Source organism: Bidens hawaiensis, unplaced genomic scaffold (assembly GCF_021521415.1).
Source record: "Bidens hawaiensis isolate Kalapana, Puna unplaced genomic scaffold, B.hawaiensis_p1.1 tig00000599_1, whole genome shotgun sequence".
Classification (NCBI taxonomy): domain Eukaryota; kingdom Viridiplantae; phylum Streptophyta; class Magnoliopsida; order Asterales; family Asteraceae; genus Bidens; species Bidens hawaiensis.
In genome coordinates, this window is record NW_027491036.1 from 5,245,700 (window position 1) to 5,271,122 (window position 25,423).

At 36.0% G+C, this 25,423-nt stretch overlaps 1 protein-coding gene, 1 long non-coding RNA gene and 1 other non-coding gene across 7 annotated transcripts in view; 1 reads left to right on the forward strand and 2 right to left on the reverse strand.

Annotated features, from left to right (window-relative positions):
• Positions 1-2,267: 2,267 nt before the first annotated feature.
• On the reverse strand, positions 2,268-2,339 carry TRNAQ-UUG (transfer RNA glutamine (anticodon UUG)). Its single transcript has one exon. It is a non-coding gene; the product is annotated as a tRNA-Gln (tRNA).
• A 7,959-nt stretch (positions 2,340-10,298) lies between these two features.
• On the forward strand, positions 10,299-11,497 carry LOC143636961 (uncharacterized). Of its 5 annotated transcripts, none has more exons than XM_077104459.1 (3): positions 10,299-10,742; positions 10,839-10,883; positions 10,978-11,497. In XM_077104459.1, exons 1-3 carry the CDS (start codon positions 10,557-10,559, stop codon positions 11,296-11,298), a joined length of 552 nt encoding a protein of 183 aa, XP_076960574.1. In that variant the 5' UTR covers positions 10,299-10,556; the 3' UTR covers positions 11,299-11,497. The 5 variants fall into 5 exon arrangements, with proteins under 5 accessions (XP_076960574.1, XP_076960566.1, XP_076960561.1 ...); XM_077104451.1 differs by having other exon boundaries at positions 10,302-10,742; positions 10,839-10,887; positions 10,943-11,494; XM_077104446.1 differs by having other exon boundaries at positions 10,303-10,814; positions 10,863-10,887; positions 10,943-11,493.
• LOC143636994 (uncharacterized) overlaps positions 10,928-25,423 on the reverse strand; it is a 37,053-nt gene continuing 22,557 nt past the window's right edge. The window contains exon 4 of the long non-coding RNA XR_013154350.1: positions 10,928-11,056. This is a non-coding gene — a long non-coding RNA (uncharacterized LOC143636994). The remainder of the gene's footprint in view (positions 11,057-25,423) is intronic.

Below are 25,423 nucleotides of genomic sequence, written 5' to 3' on the forward strand. Positions count from 1 at the left end.
GAGGTGGTGTCGACATCCGATGTTGGTGTCGGCGACAATCAATGGTGGCACCTTTATTCTATTATGTAGTGAGAGTTCATGATTGTGTCTCAACATACCGCTATCAAAAGACCCGATGCTTCGCTAGGAAATAGCAAAGGTAGCGGACCTCTGTCTGTTAAGCTGAGGTCTCGCTTAACCCCGAAGTAATCAAACATGTAGCGACACGCGACACATAAGGATTAATCGAAGCATGACGCGTTGCATCGAGTCACTCTTCCCAACAGATTGAAGGGTGAACCGCGGTTAATGAGTTACCATTTTGACAACTTTTTGGCACGTGTCGGTGATGCGTCATATTGCGGCCCGACGGACCAGTACCATCCGTAACGGTCCACCACGAACCATGCGAGCTGCCTGTAAAAGATTGCTCCGGAGATGTTCAAAGAGGACTCGATGGATGTTCAAAGTCATTCCAAACACTTTCATTCATCGTTTTTCGTGCTCGTACCTCGTAAGCCATTCTCAAACCCTATGAAGACCTATGAGCCATCAAGCCTCGAAGTACGTGCTGACCCGAGAACCCGACGATCTGCCTCAAAGTGCGTGCCGACGAGACTTGAAGACCTGCGTGTCAAGGAGGTATTAATCAAGATTCTCGATATACGTGTCAACGTCAAAGTGCTGCCCGTGAGTTTAGAAAATAAAAGGCGAACAAGTTGGCATAATGCCCGAATAAAATAATAATAAAATATTAAAAAGGCTTAAAACCTAAAGTCGAGTAAATACTCGATGCCTCGATAAATAAAAGAATAAATAACAAAGAAAAGAAAAGAAAGAAATATAAATGTATATTCAAATAGATGTGTAGATATGTATATAAATCTTTGTTATAAATATTATTTAAGTATAATATGTATTCTTAAATAATAAAGAAGAAAGATATACGTTTCTTAAAGAAGAAGATACGTAGGGTTTTATAAATAAGATATATATAGGTTATCTTATAAAGAAAGATATTACTTTGTAAACTAAAGGTTTTAAAGTAAATCGAGGTGGCGATTATAAAACTAAGACTAAAGGTCTTAAGCCGGATTGTATTAACAAAAAGTTATACTCGTACTATAGGTGCGAGATAGCAAGGGAAAGACCCACGGACGGTGTTTGAAGCCGATCCCAAACAAAAGGTGAATACGCCCCACTTTTACAAACTTGTTTTCAAACAAACAAACGTGTTATTTGTAAAACTTTACATGAGGCTTCGTGTCTCTAAAAACATTATAAATAAGAGTATAAGCTAGCCCTCAGGCTATGGTATACGTTTTTCTGGATCCTTACATATGTGGAACGCGGTGGGCACATCGCACCACGCTTGGTCACGACCTCCAGCCACGATGGGCCGGACCTAAGTTACGTCCGAGTGGGGAATGACCATGTGTATATTTATGGTACCTAAGTTATGTCATAAACACTGTGGTGTTTCGCTGAGGTGACCTAGTGCAGAGACTCAAGTTTATGATGATTGTTTTAACTTGATTATTTCTAAGCCAAGATGGGCCGAGACTTACGTGGTCTCGAGGGGTAGTTAAGTAAAAAAAATATTTTAGCGTCAGCATATTCACCAGCATATCGCTGACGTATTTTCTAACATTTCAGGAAATTATAGTATCAAGAATTGGAGCCATTCATGAAGTGGATGTTCGCAAGGTAGAGATGGCTCATAATTTTAAATGAATAAAATATTTTAAAAAATATATATTTAAACAAGTTTTATAAGAACGAAACAAGATTTATAAATCAACCACTCGGATATTTATTATCTAAGAAGTTTTCTAATAAATCAAAATGTTTCATTAAAATATACAAATAAACTAATGTTTCAAAATATATATATTATATTTTATTATAAATAAAAGTTTATAATTTCAAATATTTTTAAAGACTTCCGCTGAACTCTGATACATTTACAAAACCGGTACCAACTGTTGGTCACACGCCTAGGCCGTAAGTCGGGGTGTGACATGTCGCCCAGTGATAGGACGGATCGCACCCTGGCCATGTGCACGGTTATAACAACATGGCCATGTGTCCTTTATTCATTGGTTAGTATGTCACGTATTCCCCAAGTTAGAATCTTAAACCTTCTTCTAGTGAGTACTTGAGTGATGACAGCAGTTATGCGTGTCATGATTTTATGTGTTTAAAAATATATACATATATATACACATATATTTATATGTATATTTATAATATATATATATATTATATAACTCAAGTTGGTATTTCATAGGTCCTACCGGGAGTCGAACCCGGGTCACTGGATTCAAAGTCCAGAGTGCTAACCACTACACCATAGAACCAGTATAACACCTTTGTGCTACACTTGAATATGCAAATCGATCATAATAGTTTATGCATACCTGATAATCGCCCATTTTCTGAATGCATATATATTCATTTTCTTTTTTATGTAAGTATTGAAGTAGATTGTTTTGCTACTCTTCAGAAACCTTATAATCAGTCAGTTTTTTCTTCAAAACATTATACCTGCATCAAGAATAGATTTTTGTTATCCTTTTTGGTCTTTTCAAAAATGAATATATATCCATGAGAAATATCAGTCAAACATGTTGTACACCATTATTATTAGAATAATAATAATAATAATAATAATAATAACAATAACAATAACAATAATAATAATAATACCTTAAGTAACTCTGTTGATGTAAGGATCACACAAGTAGTACATCACCTACTTCTATAACTTGAAACTCAATCAATAAGAACCTATATTTAACACAAGTTACAAGAAACTAATAATTATAATTTTAATTTATTATAAACGAGTTAGTGATATAATAGATTGTTTTTCATGTGGTTAAATAAGTGATTAACTTGATTAGATGTTGAATTATTACATTATCATATAGTGCTTCCTTTGTAAAAGTTAGTGATATAACAGATTATTTATACTCTAATAAACTGTTCTAGTTTATTGTCTCTGCTAAAGTGTTTAGGAAGTGTTTTCACCTAGCCAAATGCTAGTCACTGCAATGCAGTTTCAGCAATATAAACAGGCCCTGCATGTGACTTTACATTTTTTGTAGCCTATTTCAATGATATGATGACCTTTTTTCCTGTGATGAGATATACTAACCGTGGTACGCTGTTGCCATCGTGGCTATAATTGTGATAATGTCTTTTGGAACTGTATCGTCTCCCATCAAATGTGCCATTTCAGGCCATATAGCTATCTCAACTGTCCTTTTCCTGTTGCAAGTCAACATATTGTAAGCTCGAATGGCATTATATGATGTTTATATAAAATTTGTAACTGTAGAACTAATAACATTATATGTTTTAAATTTGATCTTTTAATGATGTTTTAAAGCTCGAATGGCATAATATATGCATTGTATTTATTGTTGAATCTTATTTTGATGGGCTATTATTATTATTATAATTATATATAAAAACATAGAGTTAAATCTAAACAAGTCATGCATCTAGCCGAGCGAAGACCGAGCCGTGAGCCGAGCCAATCGTGCCTTGAGCTCAGCTCGTTTAGAAATTGAGCGGAGCCGAGCCAGCTCGTTTAGATTCTAGCTTTTTTTGAGCTATTTTCAATCGAGCTGCAAGCCACAAACTTTTTAAACAGCCGAACTTGTATTCATATACAAAAGAGAGTACATGATAGTTATATTTATGATAATTATGATTTTGTGTTTACCAGTAAGTGGCTTTAGGTGAGGTATGAGTTTTGTTTTTTTTTCCTGATCTTGTGTGACGCCTTAGTGCTCAATATAAACAAATTTAAACAAACAGAAAAATAGACTACCAAATAAGTAAGAAAGCCAAAAGATATGTAACTGATTTCTAACATAAGCATATCTGAAATAAACTTATACCTAGAACCAAAGATCATCAACAGTTCAAGGAAGTCACAAGGACCTAATTGTCATTTTTAATTCCAATTAGTTAAAGAAAATACTTTATTTGAAAAATATTCAGCAAATACTAAAGTGATAACTAAATAAACTTGCTGGCTAAACAATGAGATCAACAATTGGTCGGCTCACATAGACATATAGCAATTAAAAACACATATCGAACCAAAACAAGAGTTTCAAATATGCATATTGGATCATATATGTCAACAGGCCAGGCTGCGAGTACTACAAGCCCCAAAAACTATACAAAAAGAAGTTCACAACACAAGATTAAGTTGCATAAATAGTAAGTAAATCCTAAAAATATTCACCATAAAAAAAACCCTAGATCGAGATAACACATAGTCAAACCAGATAATGTGTAAGCATTCATTCTCATAAACCCTAATCAATAACACCAATAACCAATTTCAATCACTTTCAAGCATTATTTTTCTCCTATAATCTCTGACAATCATTTCATAAATTAGGGTGGTTGAATTTAGGTCATTAATTACCAAACTGAATGACTATATAACTAAACAGAATCAACAGAACAAGTATACCTAAAATTAGTGGCGTGAGAAGAGGCTCATCGTGAACGGTGAAATTAGAATGAATCCGTTGTGAATAAAGGCAAAAAGAGAAATTAAAACGATTTAGCACTTTCACATTCATTAGAAAAGCTTCTTCAACCTTGATGTTCGGATGGATTTGTGCTCCGGCGTGTTCCTCTTCGACGGCGGTGGTTTGGATTGTTGCTGGCCATTTGATTGTGAAGAGAGAGTGAGTTTGGATGCAGAAATATTACAGTTTCATTGGGTTGTGAAGAGAGGCGGCGATATGTGTTGCAGAGAGAGATGGGGATGGATATTAGGGTTACATGAGTGGGTATGAGATGGATATAATTATTTACAAGTATAAGATGACACTCATGTTGTTTTTGTGTACTCTTTATTTTCAAATTTTTTGTTATAACACTTAAACAATGACACACAAAAATGGTCGTCATAAATTATTCATAATTTAAAAAAGATGACATTATTTTTATGACACAAGCTTTAGCAAGTCACTAATCAGCGTGCGTCATAAGTTGTATGTCATTAAAGCCATATTTTCTAGTAGTGAGAGGAAGAAATTATGTCTGTTTAAAGCAAATGGTTTAGAGCAATAGACCCTAAAAACACAAAAGTAATTCAATCACTCTCAAGATTTACAAATATCATGGTTAGATAACAAGAATATATACGATTACGGCATGTAGTTTACATTAGATTGAATATGCAGCACAAAGACTTAATCGTAACTTACCGTCTCCGATTGATCTTTCTTGAAATTCTACCTTATCTAAAAATCACAGCTTCTCAATTCAGCACCATTTTTTCTCGTCCCCATCCATGTATGATTCTCTCGTCCTTCCTTCTTTGTTTTCCATCTGTTTCGAAACCATAAATTTCTGGAACCTGAAACGTGCGTGAGCATATTCGAAAAGGACAAAGAACTGGCAAAAGTTTTAGGGGAAAGTTAGCGACGGATTTAAGATTTTAGGAAAAATAAGCAGGGAAACTAAAATTTTGGAGAGTTCAATTTGGATGATAGATGAAAACTAAATTATTTATTAATACATTAATTAACATACTAAACATTTGAATATTGTTAAAAAAAAATTACCAATTAAAATAATTCGAACAATCTAATCATTTTAACAAAAGTTGTCATTTATATATTTATTGTGTGCTATGCAGCTAAAGGTTAATTGAACATATCGGAAAATCAAACCGAACTGATTTAAACTAATCATAGAGAAACCAATTTGGAATCGATTGAAACCATTGGTTTAGAATCGATTTGTAATTTTCTCCACAAAACCGGTGCCATCAAACCGAAACCACTAAACAGGGAAAAAAAATGTCAAAACCCGAACCGAAACCGATTGTAACATAGTCAAGAAACTAGTTTCAGTTAAAACTGAAACCAATTATAAACCGATTTTGACTATTTTTGACCAAAGCAAACCGGTTTTGTGTTTTAAACCGGTTTGTGCACCTCTATATGCAACTTTGTCTCCTTTTACAGGAAGCCATATGTTTTAATTGTACACTATAGCTTAAAAAATTCCTATACAAGTTAAAAATATTTTAAATCCACTAACAATTGCAGTATAAACAAACGACTACCATTCCTGAAATCCCAAAGCCAGAGCTACCAACACTGCCAACCCGAAGTACCAAAGGTGCCAGAATTCCATGACCTCCCTAAGCCCGTGTTGCCAACAATTCCTGAATTGCCCAAGGACTTTCCTATTCCTACTCTACCTCATCCTTAGAAATCAGATTTCATAATATAGTGTCATATATGCTCAGTTACTTCTACTAGTATATTGCAACCAAGATCTTCCACATTTTGGAGTGTTCAGTGAGGACTGATTGATTATTTGTGTGTTCCTTTGTTTTGTTGTTTGAAGATTTGCTTATGTATTTTATACTCACTTAATATATGATATTACTTTATTGCTGAATCTGTTTAATTTCATGGCACCAACTTTTTTCCATGCATAATTATGAGAAATCCAACCAGCAACGATGGTCACTGTATTGTTGAATTGCTTCTGGTCCATATGATTATCCGAAAAATAAACACTATGCTGCATTTGTTTCTAAGTGTTTTCTTCCTTATGCATGCACTATGGAAAATTCAAAGCCTATAACTTAGCTCAAATATATAATATAAACCCTCAAATTGGAATTCTTATATATAGAAAGAAATGAACCTTCAACCCCCAAGGGCCGGTCAAGTGGTGAACGTGAAAGTGGGAGACATCTATCACCTTTTGTTGCACTCAAGAGAAAAGAATTGTAACTTTGGAACGTATATATATATATATATATATATATATATATATATATATATATGTGGTATATAAACTTAGTCTACAGGCAGTCAAACTCCCCTTTACAAGAAAAAAACAAAGATGAACATTTTGGTTTTGCAGTTTTAGCCTTATGAGAAACGGATGAACCTAGTAATGTAACTTAAATAACTGTTTACTCTCTAAAATGACTTCTCTTCGTAATAGTTTTGAAGGAAGTTCAAATCCTCATTGGATAACATTTGTGTAAGCTACATGAATGTGTTCAAATTATAAAAGCATATTCGGTATTGGGTTCATAAAATCATTAACAAATTATTGTCACTACAAAAAAATTCACCACTAGAGGCGACAATATTAGCGGCAACAACGAGTATTAGCGACGGCATGGATAATGTCGCCGCTAATACTCGTTGTCGCCGCTAATAGTGTTTCCACTAATGATCACGATTCGTGTGCTCCTCTTGTTGGCTTAGTTTGAGCGTTGATAAGGGTTGGATCAAAGAACTCATATCTCTCCCTGCTCTTATTCTTCATCTCAAACAAACACACACTATTTGAAGTTCATCTTCCTCAAGCATCACCCTAATTTTTTTTCCCATATTTTCAACATATTATAACTTCATCTTCCTAGTATATATAGGCCAAGAATCGTTAAAAAGAAGGTCAAAATGAATTAAATTGATGGCTAGTCAAATGGCTAGCCAGTCACATGAAGAAAATCATGGAATTCACTTAATTGAATGAGTCAAATGATGAATTAATGATTGAGACATGTCAAGGTTCATGAAAAATATGTTTAAAAAGACTCAATAGGAAAGAAAGTTTGATTTTGACAAGTTTAAATCAATGGACTTTGATAAAATAAAATTTGAGAATAAAATACACGAAAAAGAGTTTGTGATCGGTTCCGTAACATAGTAAACAACAAAAATAAAAATCATAACAACAAAATTTTAAACATGAGTTATAAATGACATGAAATTCAATACTTTCAATAATTAATGTGGATCGAATTATATCAAAATTTTAAAACGGGTCAAGTATTCGGATTTAAAAACTAACAAATGTTACACTAATTGTGATTTCGAGATAAGTAAATTGCAACTTGATCAGTTGTGATATTAAATTTCATTGCAAGAAGGCACTTGGATGCGGGACTGATTGTAATTGCAAGATAGATCTATATTGCGAACTGAAAAATATCCAATTTGCAAGTTGGATCAATACAGCAAAAACTGTTTGCGTGAAGGAAAAATTTTGTTAGTTAGAAAGAGAATGCAAGTTAAACCAAAGGTAAATTTGATCAATCTCATCTCTAAATCTCATATATGTCATCTCACAACAAATATCCAATTTCGATTTCATCGAGGCTCTTAAATTCACATATCCATGCAAACAAGTCCAGACATGTTAAAAAACATCCAAAATTCGTAAACCCAATAGATTTTGCAAGACAATCATAAGCCCGTTGAAAATAAAATTAAATCCACACACCGATTCTTCAACGCATCGGTATCAATAAACCTTAACGTAATCTAGCAAACAAACACCCTAAGCAAGTGAACATGACACGTTAAGTCCGGTTTCGTGGAGACAAAGAACATAGATTAAGTGTGTGATCAAGAGAAAATACCTTGATAGAATGATTATGTGGATGATATAAGATGCAATATAGGATGATTAGCAAGTGATTCAGCAGTCGATTGGATGATTGTGTTTCAAATTTCTTGCAATCATGAGAGAAAGATATGGACGATTTTGAAAGATGGATTTGTGAAAAAGTGGAAAGATGAAGATATGTTTTTTTATATAGGGATTGACCAACTCGTGAAATGGTAAAAAAATCCCCATATGTTAGGAAATTTCAAAGCAGACCCTCGATTTTAACGAACGATTCAAAACAAACCCGAAACAAAATCCATTCGAGCCACTCTATATAATTTCAATCTCGGTTCAAAACACTTAATGAACATTGCATGAACAATCTTTTCATTTTGAAATAAAATAAAATAAAATAGTAGAAATTGAATTTTGAATATAAAGTAAATAACAAAAATAGAAATAAACATACAAAACATTTTGTCATTTTAATCTTTTTGACATAATTTAAATATTTACAAGTTTTTTTTTGAGTTTTCACATTTAAAGAGTTATGAAAATACGCAAGCTATTGGTACCAGTTATAGGTCTCGTGAATGGCTTAAAAAACAAAGTTTGGATGAATCCTTAACACCGGTGAGCAAAAATCACCAATGATACTCGAATCTCGGATCACGAATGGAAAAGAAATCGTAGAGAAGTAAGTAGTAGAGTTAAAGAGAGAGAATGAAAGAACAAAAGTTATGGTGAATGGGTGTATAATTTGTCATTTATACCTCATGCACCTAGGTTATTTACAAGCCATCATGAGCCGCCCAAATGGGCAATTACATAATTTATTGACTTATGCCCACTACAAGATGCTAAACGAAAGCAAATAAACAAATACATGAAAAATCCATCTAATGCATTACTATATTAAAGTGACAAAAAAATGAGGCCCAACACTTATAAAATGTTTATCGGCCACATTGTCGGTGGACGTATTTAATTCGGAGATATTGTCATGCCCTCATCCTTTATGATTATATTTTGTTAAATGATACTACGAGCAATTAATCGATATTAATTGGATAAAAATTTGTATGTAACTTTTAAAATGTATATATATATATATACCAAAATGTATAAGTAAATTTCTCAATTTTGACGAAATTTGAACAAAAAGAAATTAATTGGCCATTTACTAGTCGATGTGGTTGGGATTAGCGATCAATCTACGTCTCATGAGTATTTTGACAACGATGCGTGCCAATAATCAAATTATTTCCCATTCTGCTTTCAAAAACTGAAATACATTTAAACGCCTTTTCTTGCCACTTCTTATGCCTTTGCAAACTTAAGGGTTTTTTGATCGGAAAGCGTATTTTTTACGAACACCACCCAAGCAGGGTATATACCATCAGCTAGTTGGTAACCTAACTTAAAACGTTTCTCATTCATATCAAATGGATACCTAGTATCATTCCATGCATTTGCTCGTTGAATGATGGCAAGTGGTATAGGGCGTTTAGATCGTTATTAGACCTGATGGCAAAAAAACAAGCGCATGTCAAACCAATTTATATCTTGCTAGGCAACCGCTTCGTAAAAGTAGTTCCCACGACATCCTAAACCTACACCTGAAAAATAATTGATTTTGGGATCTTGAACAAAAATAATATATCATTAGTCATTCGTGTGTGCAACTAGATTCTTTACCGCAACTGTACTTGATTCTTTGGAAGACAACTTGTCGCTTGTGTGACTAGACTTATGGCTTCTTGACCACCATAATCACTACCTGATGACGAGCTAGATAAAGAAACTTTAAAAAGATCTATTTAAAGTTTTATAAGTTATGAGGAGACGGGTAAAGTTTTTTTTGTTATGAAATACCAATAAGATATGAGGAGATGGGTAAAGTATTTCAAACCTCTAAGTCAACTCACCAACTCCCTGCTCGACTTATACCACAATTAGGACACGTACTTTTGGAGATGAGAAGTTGAGCTAACATGCTCAGTTTACCAATAATTCCAACAAAACTTTATCTACTTTATTACTTTGTCCAGATTCCACATTTCCACTTCTTCTATATATATCCAGATTAACACAGACCTAAACATCCTCAAACGACCTACAAATCACTTTCCTAGTATCTTATTAACAAGTTTAAACCCTTAAGAACAACAATGGCGCATTCCCACCTCAATTCCTTCCTAATAATTCTTGTTTCAGTCACTTTAGCATCAATCAATGGTGGACAAATGGTTGGTGAGGCACGTAACATTTTGGAGGTACCCGAGTTTCCAAAGACAGAAGTTCCTGAGATTCCCAAACCAACAATTCCAGACATTCCGAAACCTGAAATTCCCGAGGTTCCAAAGCCAGAAGTTCCAGAGATTCCCAAACCAGCACTTCCTGACATTCCGAAGCCCAAACTTCCTGAGGTTCCTAAGCCTGAAATCCCAGAGATTCCCAAACCGACAATTCCTGAGATTCCAAAGCCCACCATTCCAGAAATTCCAAAGCCAGAGCTACCAACGCTGCCAAAACCAGAAGTCTGAAATTCCCGAGGTTCCAAAGCCCACTCTTCCTGAGCTTCCAAAGCCTGAAATTCCTGAGCTTCTGAAGCCCACTCTTCCTGAGGTTCCAAAACCTGAGGTCCCGGTGCTTCCAAAGCCTGAAATTCCTGAGCTTCCGAAGCCCATTCTTCCCGAGGCTCCAAAACCTGAGGTCCCTGTGCTCCCAAAGCCTGAAATTCCCGAGCTTCCGAAGCCCACCATTCCTGAAATCCCAAAGCCAGAGCTACCAACACTGCCAAAACCAGAAGTACCAAAGGTGCCAGAATTCCATGACCTCCCTAAGCCTGTGTTGCCAACCATTCCTGAACTGCCCAAGGATTTTCCTATCCCTACTCTACCTCATCCTTAGAAATCAGATTTCATAATATCATGTGATATATGTTCAGTTACTCCTACTAGTATATTGCACCCAAGATCTTCCACATTTCGGAGTGGTCAGTGAGGACTGATTGATTATTTGTGTGTTCCTTTGTTTTGTTGTTTGAGGATTTGCTTATGTATTTTATACTCACTTAATATATGATATTACTTTATTGCTGAATCTGTTTAATTTCGTGGTACCAACTTTTTTCCATGCATTATTATGAGAAATCCAACCAGCAACGATGGTCACTGTATTGTTGAATTGGTCATCAATTAGTATACGGGCAGTCAAACTCATCGTTAGCAAAAAAAGATGAACATTTTGGTTTTGCATTTTTAGCCTTATGAGAAACGCATGAACCTAGTAATGTAACTTAAATAATTGTCTACTCTTTAAAATAATATAAACATAAAATGACTTCTCTTCAGAATAGTTTTGAAGGAAGTTCAAATCATCATTGGATAACATTTGTGTAAGCTACGTGAATGTGTTAAAATTATAAAAGCATAATCGGTTTTAGGTTCATAAAACCATTAACAAATTATTGCTACTACAAGAAATTTCACCGTAAGAGGCGACAATATTAGCGACAACAATGAGTATTAACGACGACATGGATACTGTCGCTCGTTGTCGTCGCTAATTGTGTTACCACTAATGATCACGATCCGTGTGCTCCTCTTGCTGGCTTAGTTTGAGCGTTGATAAGGGCTGGATCCAAGAACACATATCTCTCCCTGCTCTTATTCTTCATCTGAAACAAACACACACTATTTTAACTTCATCTTCCTCAAACATCACCCTAATTTGTTTTTCCATATTTTGAACCACCATCTTCTTCATCTGTCAAACCATCAGACTTCCACTATCAAGACCATCGAACATCCATCCACAAGACCATCCGCCGCTGTTAAGAGTACCAGTTTTTCACTATTAAGACCTATGCGTTCAAGCTTCACCATAGATTCCGGCCACTATGCTTTCAAGGTCCACCATAGGTTCCGGCCACCGTGCTTTCAAGCTCCACCATAGATTCCGGAAACCATGCTTTCAAGCTCCAGCTCGCTACTCATGTTTGCAATAATCTAGAAACCATGTAATTATGAAGTGTTATTTATAGCGCGGCCACTCATGTGTATAAAAATCATGTAATGAAAAATTGATTTTAATGACAAATTAATCGTGCGCTGTTGCGTTTTCGAGTTCAATTTAACTAACAACAAACTCTCGTGTAAGTTAATCGAGCTTCGATGCGTTAAAAATGAGGAATCCATCACCGGCAAACCATCCGGCAATGTAAGCGACATCCATTAGCGACGAATTTCACACATTAGCGGCGACTCTTTAGTCTTTAGCGACGAGCCACTAGCAGCGACCCAACAGCAGCGATTTTTGTACCCTTTAGCGGCAAAAAACGTCGCCGGTACCGCTCAATTTTTTTGTAGCGTGCTTTTAAAGTTGGTTACTAAATTAAAAATTACCTAAAACTTACATGAGGTGATTCATGATGTAGTATAATCGCAATTCAAGACAGATTTAACATATTGTGATAAAGACACGTCACTATTAGTGGCGGAACTTGAACCTTTAAAAGGGGGTTTCGAAATATATTTTAATAAATCTGATAATTAGTATTCGCTTCTTTAGTGTAAGAAGGTATGTGGTCGATGTTAGGAGAACTCGAGATGAGATACTTTTGTGCGAATAAAGTGAAAATTGTGTCATCTCTTATTATTACTTTTGTATTTACACTCTTTTTTGAAACATGTTTAGACACGATTAGTGACCGAACCAAAATTTTTAATTCATTCATAAAACCAATGTCAAATTTTAATTAATTCATTTGACAATGGTTGGTGAGTGATGACAGCTTTATGGTGAGGTAAATTACAGTAATACCCCTATTTCCCTATCATCTTCTCCATAAACTTTTTTTCTATTTCCATGTCATCCATTTTCTTCTTCTCCACAGATTAAAAAAAATTATGGTGAATTCTTATTGTCCACTTTTTCTTCATTTCCAGAACCACCTAGCTCGCCTCTGTTAGCCTCTGTCACTGCATCAGCTGGAAAACATCATCCAACTTCAAATCCTTTGTTTTTCAGAGATGTATAACCTGCTTCTAAACCTAAAATCATGGGGCCATAGCCCCTCCCTGCCTTTAAATGTTCTGCCCTTGGTCACTATCAGATAAATATAAATACCCAAAACACGTTAGGGTGGGGGAGTATCCATCCCTTCCCTAATCATCTTTCAACCTCTCTCATTAATATTAATGTAACATCATTTTACTCATAACCATCTTTCAACCTTGAAAATGCGTATCATACCACAATCCAACTTTCAATCATTATGTAAAAACTAAATTAATTAAATTCTATTAACATAATATAAATTTAAAATAACATTCTATTAATTACAATGGAAAAAATAAATATAAAAAACACAAAGTAAAGATTAATTTAAAAAAAAAACAAATAAGAAGTAACATTAAAAATTAAAAATAATTTAACTCTCAAAGTTGTGTACGTAAGTCGGTATTCCAAATATGATTGGTAAGAATAAATCACAATTTCAAATGTATTTCTATGTTATATAGTGCACTTGTGGGCCTCATGAATGGATCTAACCGAATCAATTCGTAACATCAGTGAGCGAAAATCACCAACGCTACTCTATGGTAAAGAAACCGTAGAGAGAGAAAGTAGTATAGGTAGAGAAAGAGAATGAAAAAGCAAAATTTATGATGTATGGGTGTATAATGTGCTATTTATACCCTATGCACCTAGGTTATTTAATTGGGCCTCATGTTCCGGTACAAATGGGCAATTACGTAGTTTAAGGCCTTAGGCCTAGTACAACACACTTAACGAAAGCAGATAAACAAATACTTGATAAATCCATCTAATACATTAGCATATTACAGTGTATAAAAAAATGATACATAACGGTCTTTGTATAGGCTTTTGTATACATGGTTGCTTCCGTCTATAGTTCCATGCTTAAGTCCGTCTCATAATCGTATGAGATGTGTCCATCAAACAGTTGATTCTAAATGATCAATCAATCATTTAATCAATCATACCCAGTGGAATCCCCCCAATAGCAATGTTTTACATAGGGTCTAGGGAGGGTGGGATGTAGGCACACGGTACCTCTATCTAATGAGATAGAGAGGTGGCTTCCAAAGAGACCCTCAGCTCTAATAAACATATGTGTGAGGGAATATAAGAGGTTATCAAAGTTCGACAGTAATATAAATAATTATAGCACGTAGTAAAAGTACTAATACTACTACATAAAAATACATAATATATGAAAGAAAAAATAACATAATGGTGTGTGATCAAAATAAGGTTTAGAGAAGCCCTTATGGTATTCTTTTCTCCCTAAAAATCATTAACTTTAATTCTACCTCTCCAAGAATTCATATCCTCAACCATGTCCTCGGAGAGGTTTAGGTCTATCAAATCATGTGTAATCCTCTCATCCCAAGTCAATTTAGGTCGGCCTCTACCCCTCCTCCCCTCTATATTAAACATTTCTACAGACCTAACAGGATTCGACGTCTGTCTTCACTTAACATGTCCAAACCATCTCAATCTCTACTCTCTTATATTGTCGGATATGTTAGCTACCCCTAATCTATCCCGAAACACACAGTTTCTTATTCGGTCTAACCTTGTGTGTCCACACATCCAGCGTAGCATTCTCATCTCTGCTACCTCCATCTTCCGCACGTGTGCCTTCTTAATAGCCCAACAATTTGTTCCATATAACATTGTTGGTCTAACTGCGACCCAATAAAAATTTCCCTTTAGTTTAGTTGGGAATCTCTTGTCGCACAACATATCTGTAGTTGCTCTCCATCTACACCATCCTACTCGATGGGCCACATCACTGTCTAATTCCCCATCGATGCGAACAAATGATCCTAGATACTTGAGCTTCGTTACCTATGGACCACTTGCCTCTCAATGGTGATCAGGACGTCCTCATTGTCAATTACCCCACCAAAATCACAGTGGAGGTACTCCTTTTTGGGGCGACTAATCCTTAAACCTTTTGTCTCTAAGGTTGTTCGCCACTCCTCTAGCCTCATGTTTAGATCTTGTTTTCTCTCAGCAAGTAACACAATATCGTCTACGAACATCATGCACCATTGGAGTGTCTCCTAAATTGACTTTGACAACTCATCCAAGACTACTTCAAAAATAAACTGACTCAAAGCTGACCCTGGTGAAGGCCTACATTTACTGGGAAGAAATTAGTATCCATCACGGGCACACGGACACTTGTTGCACTCTTGGTATACATATCCATAATTATCTCTATATATTTCCTCGGGATCCCTCTACCCTCCAGGCATTCCCAAATCACTTGGTAAGGCACACTTTTTGCACTCCTGGTATACATATCATTTAGTTGGTTCTAAATGATGCGATAGACAAACCAGTTAAACTTGTTGATGATGTCGGTGTAGCGAAAACCAAGGTCTTGGATAGGTGTCATGCTCGCCCAGCCGAAGAAGTTCGTGCTTATCGAAGAACCGTAGCTAGCCTCGAATGTTGTAGTACACAGCAGCGTCGCCGGTCAGCATGTCATCATCAAAAACATCGCCATGAAAAATGATATTACCATGGTTGGCATCTTGTATTTCCAGATGTCATGTCAATCGGCTGTCCGGTGAGCACGTTTATCTCTGTGGGATGAGCCACGTTCTTGCCTTCATTGACTTTATAATCCTCAAACCCCTTCTTGGCTTGCACTTCGATTTTGTTATTTTCCAACATGCAAACCGCAAGGCTTTGTTCTTTTGTCTTGTAAAGTAGTTCAGATCCAATTCTAACAACATATGCATCTCATGGTGGCGAAGATAAGTGATATCACTGATTTCTCTCCGAATCACCCACCATTCATTGGCAAGATCTCATTTGGTGAATTGAATAAAGCTGAAATAATGGTAGGGATCTTTTAGTCTTAGTAACTACACCGATCATCAATGCGAATGAACTTCTTCTTCCTGACAGGATGTCTATTAAAAGTGGATGTAACTCTCGAGACATCAGGCTTGGAGGGTGCCTGAGAAGGACCGGCCGTGACAACAATGGGCTAAATCGACCTTATATAACAGACCAACACTTCCCTCAATAGGACATAGAGGTCCCGAAAACAGGTTGTCTTCAGCAACCTGCACCTCAACATCATTAGTGGCAGTTTCACCCCCTTGGTTCCCAACACCGGTATCACCATCACAACCACCATCATCATCGCCATCAATATCATCATAAGAATCGTGCACATCATCATCACCATCATCATCATGTTCATCAACATCACTATCAGACTCATCACTGTCTAACTCCTCTTCTTCCACCACCCCCAGCATTCTGTGTTGCATTACCATACGTGCGAGCACCTGGATCACCACCTTCAACAATTTTATGAGCATTATCATCTAAAATCTCCTCTCGACTATCCCAATGGTTAAAGAAACTTCATAGCCTCTTCTTCAACCCCTCCACATCTTCACTTCCGAGATCAATCAAATCATAAGCAACTTTGTATTTGCCTTCAATCTGCATGTTGATTATCTACTGCTTGGCATTTGACTGCTTTAATTGTACAGTCTTATTAGATATTAAATTAAACACATATTATTATATGTCAATTTATATTATATTATATCTAGACTTAGGATAAGGATGTCGGGACATAGGATTAATTTAGGTTGATAATTACAACCGTTATTTTGACGGTTACATGCTCCCGCCAAACCGTCATTCATTGTTGTATATATAAGCACATGTTGTAAACTTTTATGGTTACCAAGATATTCAATAAAATATCCATTCGTTCATACAAGAATTCGATTGCATGCTTTGTTTGTTTACACACACATTCGACATGAACAACACGAATTCACTAATGATGTTAACGATGATTACGGCTTCTGCTAATAAAGTGGTATCAGAGCCATGGTCGAAAATCAAAGAGAAGATCAAATTTACATGATCTTGGGAAGAAAAGAATGAAGACGGTAAAATGCGGATACGAATACGGGCGAGAAATCAACAATGATCCCGATCGTATAACCCCGCGATTACGCGCGATTGCAAAATCGAGACAAGAAATTGCAATCTTAGAATTGGAAAAGGAATTAATGATAATGGAACATTCTGACGGTGATACATCTGAACCCGGACGGATTGATGAATGTGATACAGATTATGATGATAAAAAGGACGATACGGATACGGAATCAATAGAGAAATTGGTGGGTTATCAACGACACCAGAAAGGAACATGCAGCGATGACGAAGAACAAAAGGATTATCAGGCACGGAATATTGCATGCCTAAAGAAATCAAGTGACCAACGCAACCGGTCACCGGCGATGATAAAGGAATTGAACGACAAGAATTGCGATGCTTTGTTCTTCAAAGAAGATATGGAAATTCATACAAGGGATAGACTACAACCAATTGAAAAAGAAACATTGCATCGACAGAAAAGAAAAAGAAAATCAGATTTTGTGACAAACTTTAGCGACAAAATATTAACGGCTATAGTGACAAAAGTAAGATAATTTGTGACAAAAAGAAAATTTAGTGATCCTGGTTACGAAAATTTCCGGAAATCAAGAAGATCAAGAATCGACCAAGAAACAGTGGAACCACGAAGACATTTTTGTTATCGAAAACCGAGGCATACAATTCATAATAGTCTTATCAAATTTAAGGATGAATTAATTGCCTCTATAAGGGATACAATGAATGTTTGCATTCAACGTGAGAACATATATAAAAGCGAAGGTTATAAGGTGGTCATCATTAAAATGAGCACACGGGAAGAACAATATCGAATACGAGGGTACTTAATCAAGATCTACAAACTTATGGAAAAGGATCATGCATCCATAATTTCAAACAAAAGTTTGGATGGAAGTCATACAACTACAAGAAAACAATTATGAAAGGAATATGCAATGTTCATGGTTTATATGCAGCAAAGAAGAAGCCCTACACGAAGAAAAAGAAAAAGGAAATCTGTCAAAGACTTCAACGATGATAGTTTAATTTAGGGGATAGTATTAGATATTAAATTAAACATATATTATTATATGAAAATTTATATTATATTATATCTTGACTTAGGATAAGGATGTCGGGACATAGGATTAATTTAGGTTGATAATTACAACCGTTATTTTGACGGTTACATGCTCCCGCCAAACCGTCATTCATTGTTGTATATATAAGCACATGTTGTAAACTTTTATGGTTACCAAGATATTCAATAATATTCACTTTCTTCGTATATCATTTTGTACATTTTCTGTTTGTTCACACACACATTCATACACAGAAACATGAACAACACGAATTCAATTATGATGTTAACGATGATAACGGCTTCCGCTAATAAGTCTCTGCCTGTAGATATTCAATGATTTTCTTTTGAGTTTCATTAGTAGACGATTCAGTGATTCACTGTCCACAATTGTTTCTAGAGAACCCACCAAGAATTTTAGATTTTCGACCTCTACATCAGGCTCACCTTGTTTCTTTAGGTGATTAACAGATTGTCGATCAGTCATATTTTTTTGAAGGACTTCAAATTTGGTTTTGAGTTGTTTCATCGTGGTTTTTTCAGCTCGTCTTTTAGTTTCAAGACTTTCAGTATTTTCTCTTCTTGCCTTATCGATCGATCATATTTAAATTATGCTCCAACCTCTTTCGGTTGGATTCTTCAAGATCAGTCAACCTCCAACACTGGGTCTATAATATTCAGAGATCTCATACACTTGGCACCATGCACTAGTTTTGGGAAAGGGCCACTAGAGTAGACGTGGTTGGAGGGGTTTCAGATTGAGTAGTGGTCAAGGTTGGTCAAGTGGGAGAGACTACGAGTGATGTGTAGGTTAGGATTGGTTGGATTGGTAAGCCTTGTTTGGGTTGGCTGGGTGGTTGTTGTAATCGGTGCAATGGTTTGGATAAGTGTAAAGGTGGGAATAGGAATAGTGATGGAGTGAGAAGGTAAAGTGGTAGTTTGGATGGTTTGTGTGGTGTTAGAGGTAGTTGTGGGTCCTATATGTGAGGTAGGAGGTGTGCTAAAAGGTAGGTCGGCATCTAGATTGAGGTAGGAGTAGGTAAGGTCGGGGTTTGGGAAGGTTCAGAAGTTTGAGGTGGTGGAGATGTAGGTGGACTAAGGTCTAAGGACGGGGGAGGGCTAGGTGAAGGTGAGTGTGGAGCAGATGTGGGTTTGGTCTTGTTTTTTTCGGCTGGCTTGGTTTATTTGGCTGGTTTAATTTACTTTTTCTTCAACTCGGCTTTAGTTCGCTTCATTGTCTTGGGAAAAGCAACGTCTGGATCCGGCTGGGTGGTGATGGTCACTACAAAAAAAGTGACTTTTAGCCGCTAATTTTCCGTCGCAAATGGTCCCTGAGAGCATTAGCGGCGACAATGTCACCGCAAAAAGTGTGGCCAGAATCCGATTTTCCAGCTCCGGTGGGCTTTTAGCGACGAATTTGTCACCGCTATTGCACTAACTGTCGTCGCTAATACTTGCTTTCGCGCGTTTTTTTTGCTTTCGGCATTCCCAGGTTTTTGAAGCTACTACAAATATATTCAAATTTTTTCCAAATACAAACCGCACCCAATGGATATATATATATATACACATTTTGTTTAATTCAAACATAGAAGAAACAATAAAGCATGCCACATACACTTTGTTTCAAGTCAAATATTTAAAACACAAAACTAACTAGTCCATATCTCGTCCTTCTCGTCCGTATCAACGTTGTTTCTTTATTTGATGCCTCTTTCGAATCCGTAAATTGTGAGATTTGTGGATGCGCTATAAATCTCGGGTCTTGAAACATGAATTTGATCCTACAAAATAAGGTATACACTATAAGTTAAAACAAAACTACATATTATCAATACACTTAACACAAATGTCAGTTTAGAAAAGTTTAGAAAATGAGAGAACGAGTTTGACATGAACATGAACGAGTTTGACATGAACAGAATCGTTAACACAAATGTCAGTTTATAAAACAATGAGCATACAAGTAAGAGTGGTAGGGGTGTAAACGAGCCGAGCCGAGCCCAACTAGACTCAAGATCGGCTCATTTTGACTTTCGAGCTCGGTTCGTTTCGATCTCTTTTTCTAAAGCTAGAGCTCGGCTCGTGAGTCTTTTTTTTCCAGCTTAGGCTCGGCTCTTTACTATTTATTAATCAATTTGTATACGTTTTTAATTACTTTTATATACTTGAAAAAAAAACCTTAAACGAGCCTAAACTCGGTTCAAGGAAATATCCCGCCATTCATTTTAGAGAGAATAAAACCATGGCCCTTGGATCTCCCTCTTATCAACGGCCAGGGTTACCCCACCCATGTGAAAACGGATCAAAGGAGCTTGTCGCCGCTAATGGTAGGGTCGCCGCTAATGGCGGCGGCGCAAATGCACACTTTTCTTGTAGTGGGTGATGAAACGAAGGGTGGATTAAGGATGGGATAATGTTGCAATTGTCTATGGCGAATGACTTTCAGCAATCGTTGTCTTGAGCTTTATTCTCAATTGCTTGGAAGGTTCACCGACCGTCTTTGTTTTCTTTAGGGGTTGATGGGGTGAAGCGCTCTAGCTTGAGGAACAACACTAACAGAGCGTCATGGTTTTCCTCTTTCATTCAGGGGCTTTAGTGGTCTTCATAGCCAGGGTTGTTCTGGTCTTGCCTCATTGCCTTTCGACTCGGTAGCTTCCGACTCATCATCATCACCATGTTCAGATTCCTTAATAGGAGGTTCAGACTTCGCAAACATCCAGAAATTTCGCTATGGATTCTTACTCGAGTACTTGTAAGCATTCTTGTGTTTTGGCTTCATGAACGAGTCAAACAAACATCATCATCATCATCATCATCGTACTCAGTATATCCCACCAATAGCAATGCTATGGTAGGGTCTGAGCAAGGTAAGATGTAGACAGCCTTACCTCTATCCCATAGGGATAGAGAGGCTGCTTCCGGTGAGACCCCCAGCTCGATAGTAGTTTTGCATCAAGCCTTAGACATAAGGCACATAGCACTCAATCATCGGGACACCGGCTGATTGGTGCATGTGCCCTTGTCTTTCGGCTATCAACGCCACCACATGATGCCTGATTAACCTTCCGCCACTTTTAACGTTATTTTCATGAGATTAGTAAAATAATGTCAAAATTAGTGCAATTTTACTTAGCTACTTCCACCACATGATGCCTGATTAACCTTCCGTTACTTTTAACCTTCCGCCACACGAGTCAAACAAACCTTTTTAAATTTTCTTAGCTAGGAACAATCTCTTCACCATCTTCATCCACTTAGACCTCATCAACTGGTCGAGTAACTTCAGGAACGTCGTCATCCAAGATTAACTCAAAGAATCATGGAGAGATACTCCACTTGTTAGTGTGACCAGAATATGTAAGCACAAAGTTGAATATGAATTGAGAGAAGTTCATATCAACGTTTTCAATCAAGCATACCATAAAACCGAACCATTTGAGACACATGCTATTGAATCCCCCCCCCCCCCCCCACTTTAGATCAGTCAAACACCGGATGATGATGATGATGATGATGATGATGATGATGATGATGGCAAGGTACTGCCAATAAGGAGGCAAGTACTCTCACCAAACAATTCATCTTTCTCTCTTTTGTTTGAAACTAAGATCCGAGTGTTGTTAGTGATTTCCGCTAACTAACAACACGGATTGATCCGAGTCAAGTTGTGAGATCCATCTAGAGGACCTACAATTGGTATAAGAGCTTTCGACACAACTTTTTGTGGATTTCGGATCATACTTTTTGGGTTTTGATCTTAGTTTTTGTTGGATTTGAGGTTGTTTTTGGTTTATTAACTTCTTTTGGAGTACTATACACCTTAGATCTTCACGAAAATCATCATATATGTGTTTTTGTTTATTTGGTTCATATTCGGTTGAAAAACTCAGAGCTAGGCTGATTTATTGGCTTTTAGACTAAGGTTTTTTTTGACTTTGTTGTTAATTTAGGAGTTATATTAAAAAAAAGTTGATTAGAATTTTTTTTGCGAAAAAAAGTTCGAATCGAAAAAAATAAATAATTCGATTATATTTTTCGGCGGGAAAAAAGTCGATCAGAATTTTTTTAGCAAAAAAAAAATTAACAAGAACATTGGGTGTGAAAAAAGTCGATCAGCGCAAAAAAAATCGAAATGAATAAAAAAAATAGTTTGTTTTTTTAGTCAAATAAAAAAAATTATTTGAGTCCAATTTTTTTTATTCTATTTTGACTCGAATTTAAAAAAATGTCTTACGATCTTGAGTTTGAAGGAAATCTGGATATGAGGAAAAATCAAACGAAGATGTTAAAAGTAGAATTCAACATGTTTAATCATTTATAGGAGAATCAGTTGCCTCGCTCATCGACAGATTTAAGCCACTCATCACAAAAATGAGAAGTGTCGGTATCATCAATGATTTGTCTAAGATCAACATGAAATTGTTATATTAACTGCGTTACAAATGGTACAGCAGTGTGGCTTCCATCAAGGAAACCACAAACCTGAATACTATAACACTCTCAGAGTTGACTTCTATCATCAAGCCTTTTGAAATGGACGACAAGCTCTGAATAAACAATTATTCCAAAGAAAATAAAGTTGGAGCAAGTGCTGCAGGTAGAAGCAGTCAAGAAAGTCCTATCATTATTGAGTGTGCTGCAGGTGGAAGCATTCAAGCAAGTCTTATCCTTCCCGAGGTACACACACATTCATGCTCTCAAGCATGTATATATAAAGTAGAGAGTTATATAACGCTGCATTGATCAATGAAATCTAGGCATTAAAAGTCATAATGACGAATACAAAAATGCAGAAAATGTATTCACTACTAGAATCAAAACTCATCATGACGGCATGGTAAAAGTGTATGATAAATTCTTTCAGTCTAATAAAACTATTAAATTTCATAAAAAGAGAATAGGCGAGTTAAATGTTAAAATTAAGAAACTAGAACTAGAGCTTTCTGAAAGAAAAATAATTGTGGAAAGGTTTGAAATGGCGTCTGATAAATTGAATGGGGTCATTTGGGCATATATGGGGTGAAACAAAAGACAAGATTAGGCTATGATTATACTGCAGTCCCTTCACTCTTCAATAACAACTACACTAGCCTACCCTATTTTAGTTTCAATACCCCACTAGAGGACTAAATGTCTATGGAATTGATCATGTACTAAAACCAAAGATATTTGTTCCTCTAGTTCCAAGACTGTCGATCAAATCCCGATGCCAGTTAGTTCTAGTATTGATTTATCTTGTTCAGCAGGTTGTGTAGAAGAAAGCGGGTGGTGGAAACGGAAATGGGTATGATTGTGAAACTGTTTATGTTGAAACTTCTATTGTAAATTGTGTCAATGACAAAAGCCCTGTTGAGGTGAACATATCAAGTTGTTCATCAGAGGATAATTCAAGTAAAAGCAGAGTTTTGGAAAATGAGAAAGCTAGTACTTCATGTAAAGTATGTTCCACCAAGTAAACGATCATTTTCTCAAACAACAAATCAATTAAAAAATCCTCAGCCGTACAACTTCTATGATAACAACTACTATGGTCATTATCAACAAAATTATGTTGATTCTTACTATATGAATGATTTTGTGGTTATGGATCTAACAGTTTTTACAATCGTGCTCCTTTTCCATGGATCACCATTCCCACCGCATCAACCATATTATATTACTGATAAGTTCTATGGTTCTCCTAGGAGAAAGTGTTATTTTGTTTGTGGTCATTTGTCTCACCTTTCAAGACATTGCAAGCACTGGTTCAAGAAACAAATTGATATTCAAAGACGTCTTAGTTAGTCCCCAAATGGAGTTTTTAGTAGCCCAGATTCAAGGACTGATCAAGCTGATAGTGAACCCAGTGAAGTGGATGTGAGATCCAAAGTTAATATAACGCACAAACAAACATTTTTTGAAAACTAAAAATGATAAAATCAAAAAGGATCCCAAGACTGTAAAGTTTGAGGATTCACAAAAAACAGTTTTAACATCAAGAAAAGAAAAGTCCAAAGTTGGCAAAACCAAGGAACAAGTTTTTGCTTGGATTCCTAAGGACTATTCTTCATCAAGTGAGGCTTCAACAAGAATTAAATTGTTTTTTGGAAATAAAATCAAGTTTAATCAGTTTATGGTTGACCTTCCTGAGACAAAAATGTCTCAGGGACCCATGTCCTTTTAAACGCTTAGTGCATGTATGGTCAATCACGGAGGACTATCAATAGAATTAGGTACTTATATAGTGCTTGCACCCGACATATAATGGGAGAAGGACCCTTTATATATATTTTATGCTAAACCATTCTATGGCGGATTCGAGTCTTTTGAAAGCGACAGGGGCAAACTTCAAGGAATGGGAAATATTTCATATGGTACTTTGTGCTTCAACAATGTCAACCATGTTCAAATGGCTCAATCACAACTTGTCAAGTGTTTCTCAACCTCAATTCGCTCAACTACTTCTCTCAAGTGATGGATCCAGCATCAGCTACTAGGTTTTACTTTGAATCTTTTAAACTTTTTTATACAATGTTATAATGCAAGCTTAAGATACTCCATCTGACAGCATCTTTGTTGACCTTTTCACTAAAGCCATCGATCATGCCCTATTTGAATTTCAGGTCGAATCGTTCGGCATGATCAATTTTGATTAAAACAACTGTATATATATTTTTATATGTAAATTTATAAATATTTTTCAAATATGTCACATTTTAGATGGAGGAAATGAGTTAAGTTTAATTCACCAAAAAGACTTTTAGTTTGCCTTAAGAAAAACAAAAATGAGTCACTTGACTTGCAAAAAAAAATATACTCTCTTTATGAAAATCAGAAGAAGTTTCATAAAGATATTCTTTCGTTTAGAGGGAGTTCCTGCTTAGAGGAAGTTAAATATTTTAAAATTTATAAAAAGTTTGAAAATTGATCCGACCTTTGGAAAATGATATGAAATTATCTTTAATGATCCTAGCACACGAATATAGTAGATCAAAAGTCAACAAGATCATTGTT

Excerpts from the sequence above, each read along its gene's own strand:
- LOC143636961 (XM_077104433.1), top strand. The coding sequence starts at position 10,557 with ATGGCGCATTCCCACCTCAATTCCTTCCTAATAATTCTTGTTTCAGTC. Across the intron at positions 10,888-10,942 it reads AAAGCCCACCATTCCAGAAA|TTCCAAAGCCCACTCTTCCT; the intron begins TTCCAAAGCCAG and ends AAATTCCCGAGG.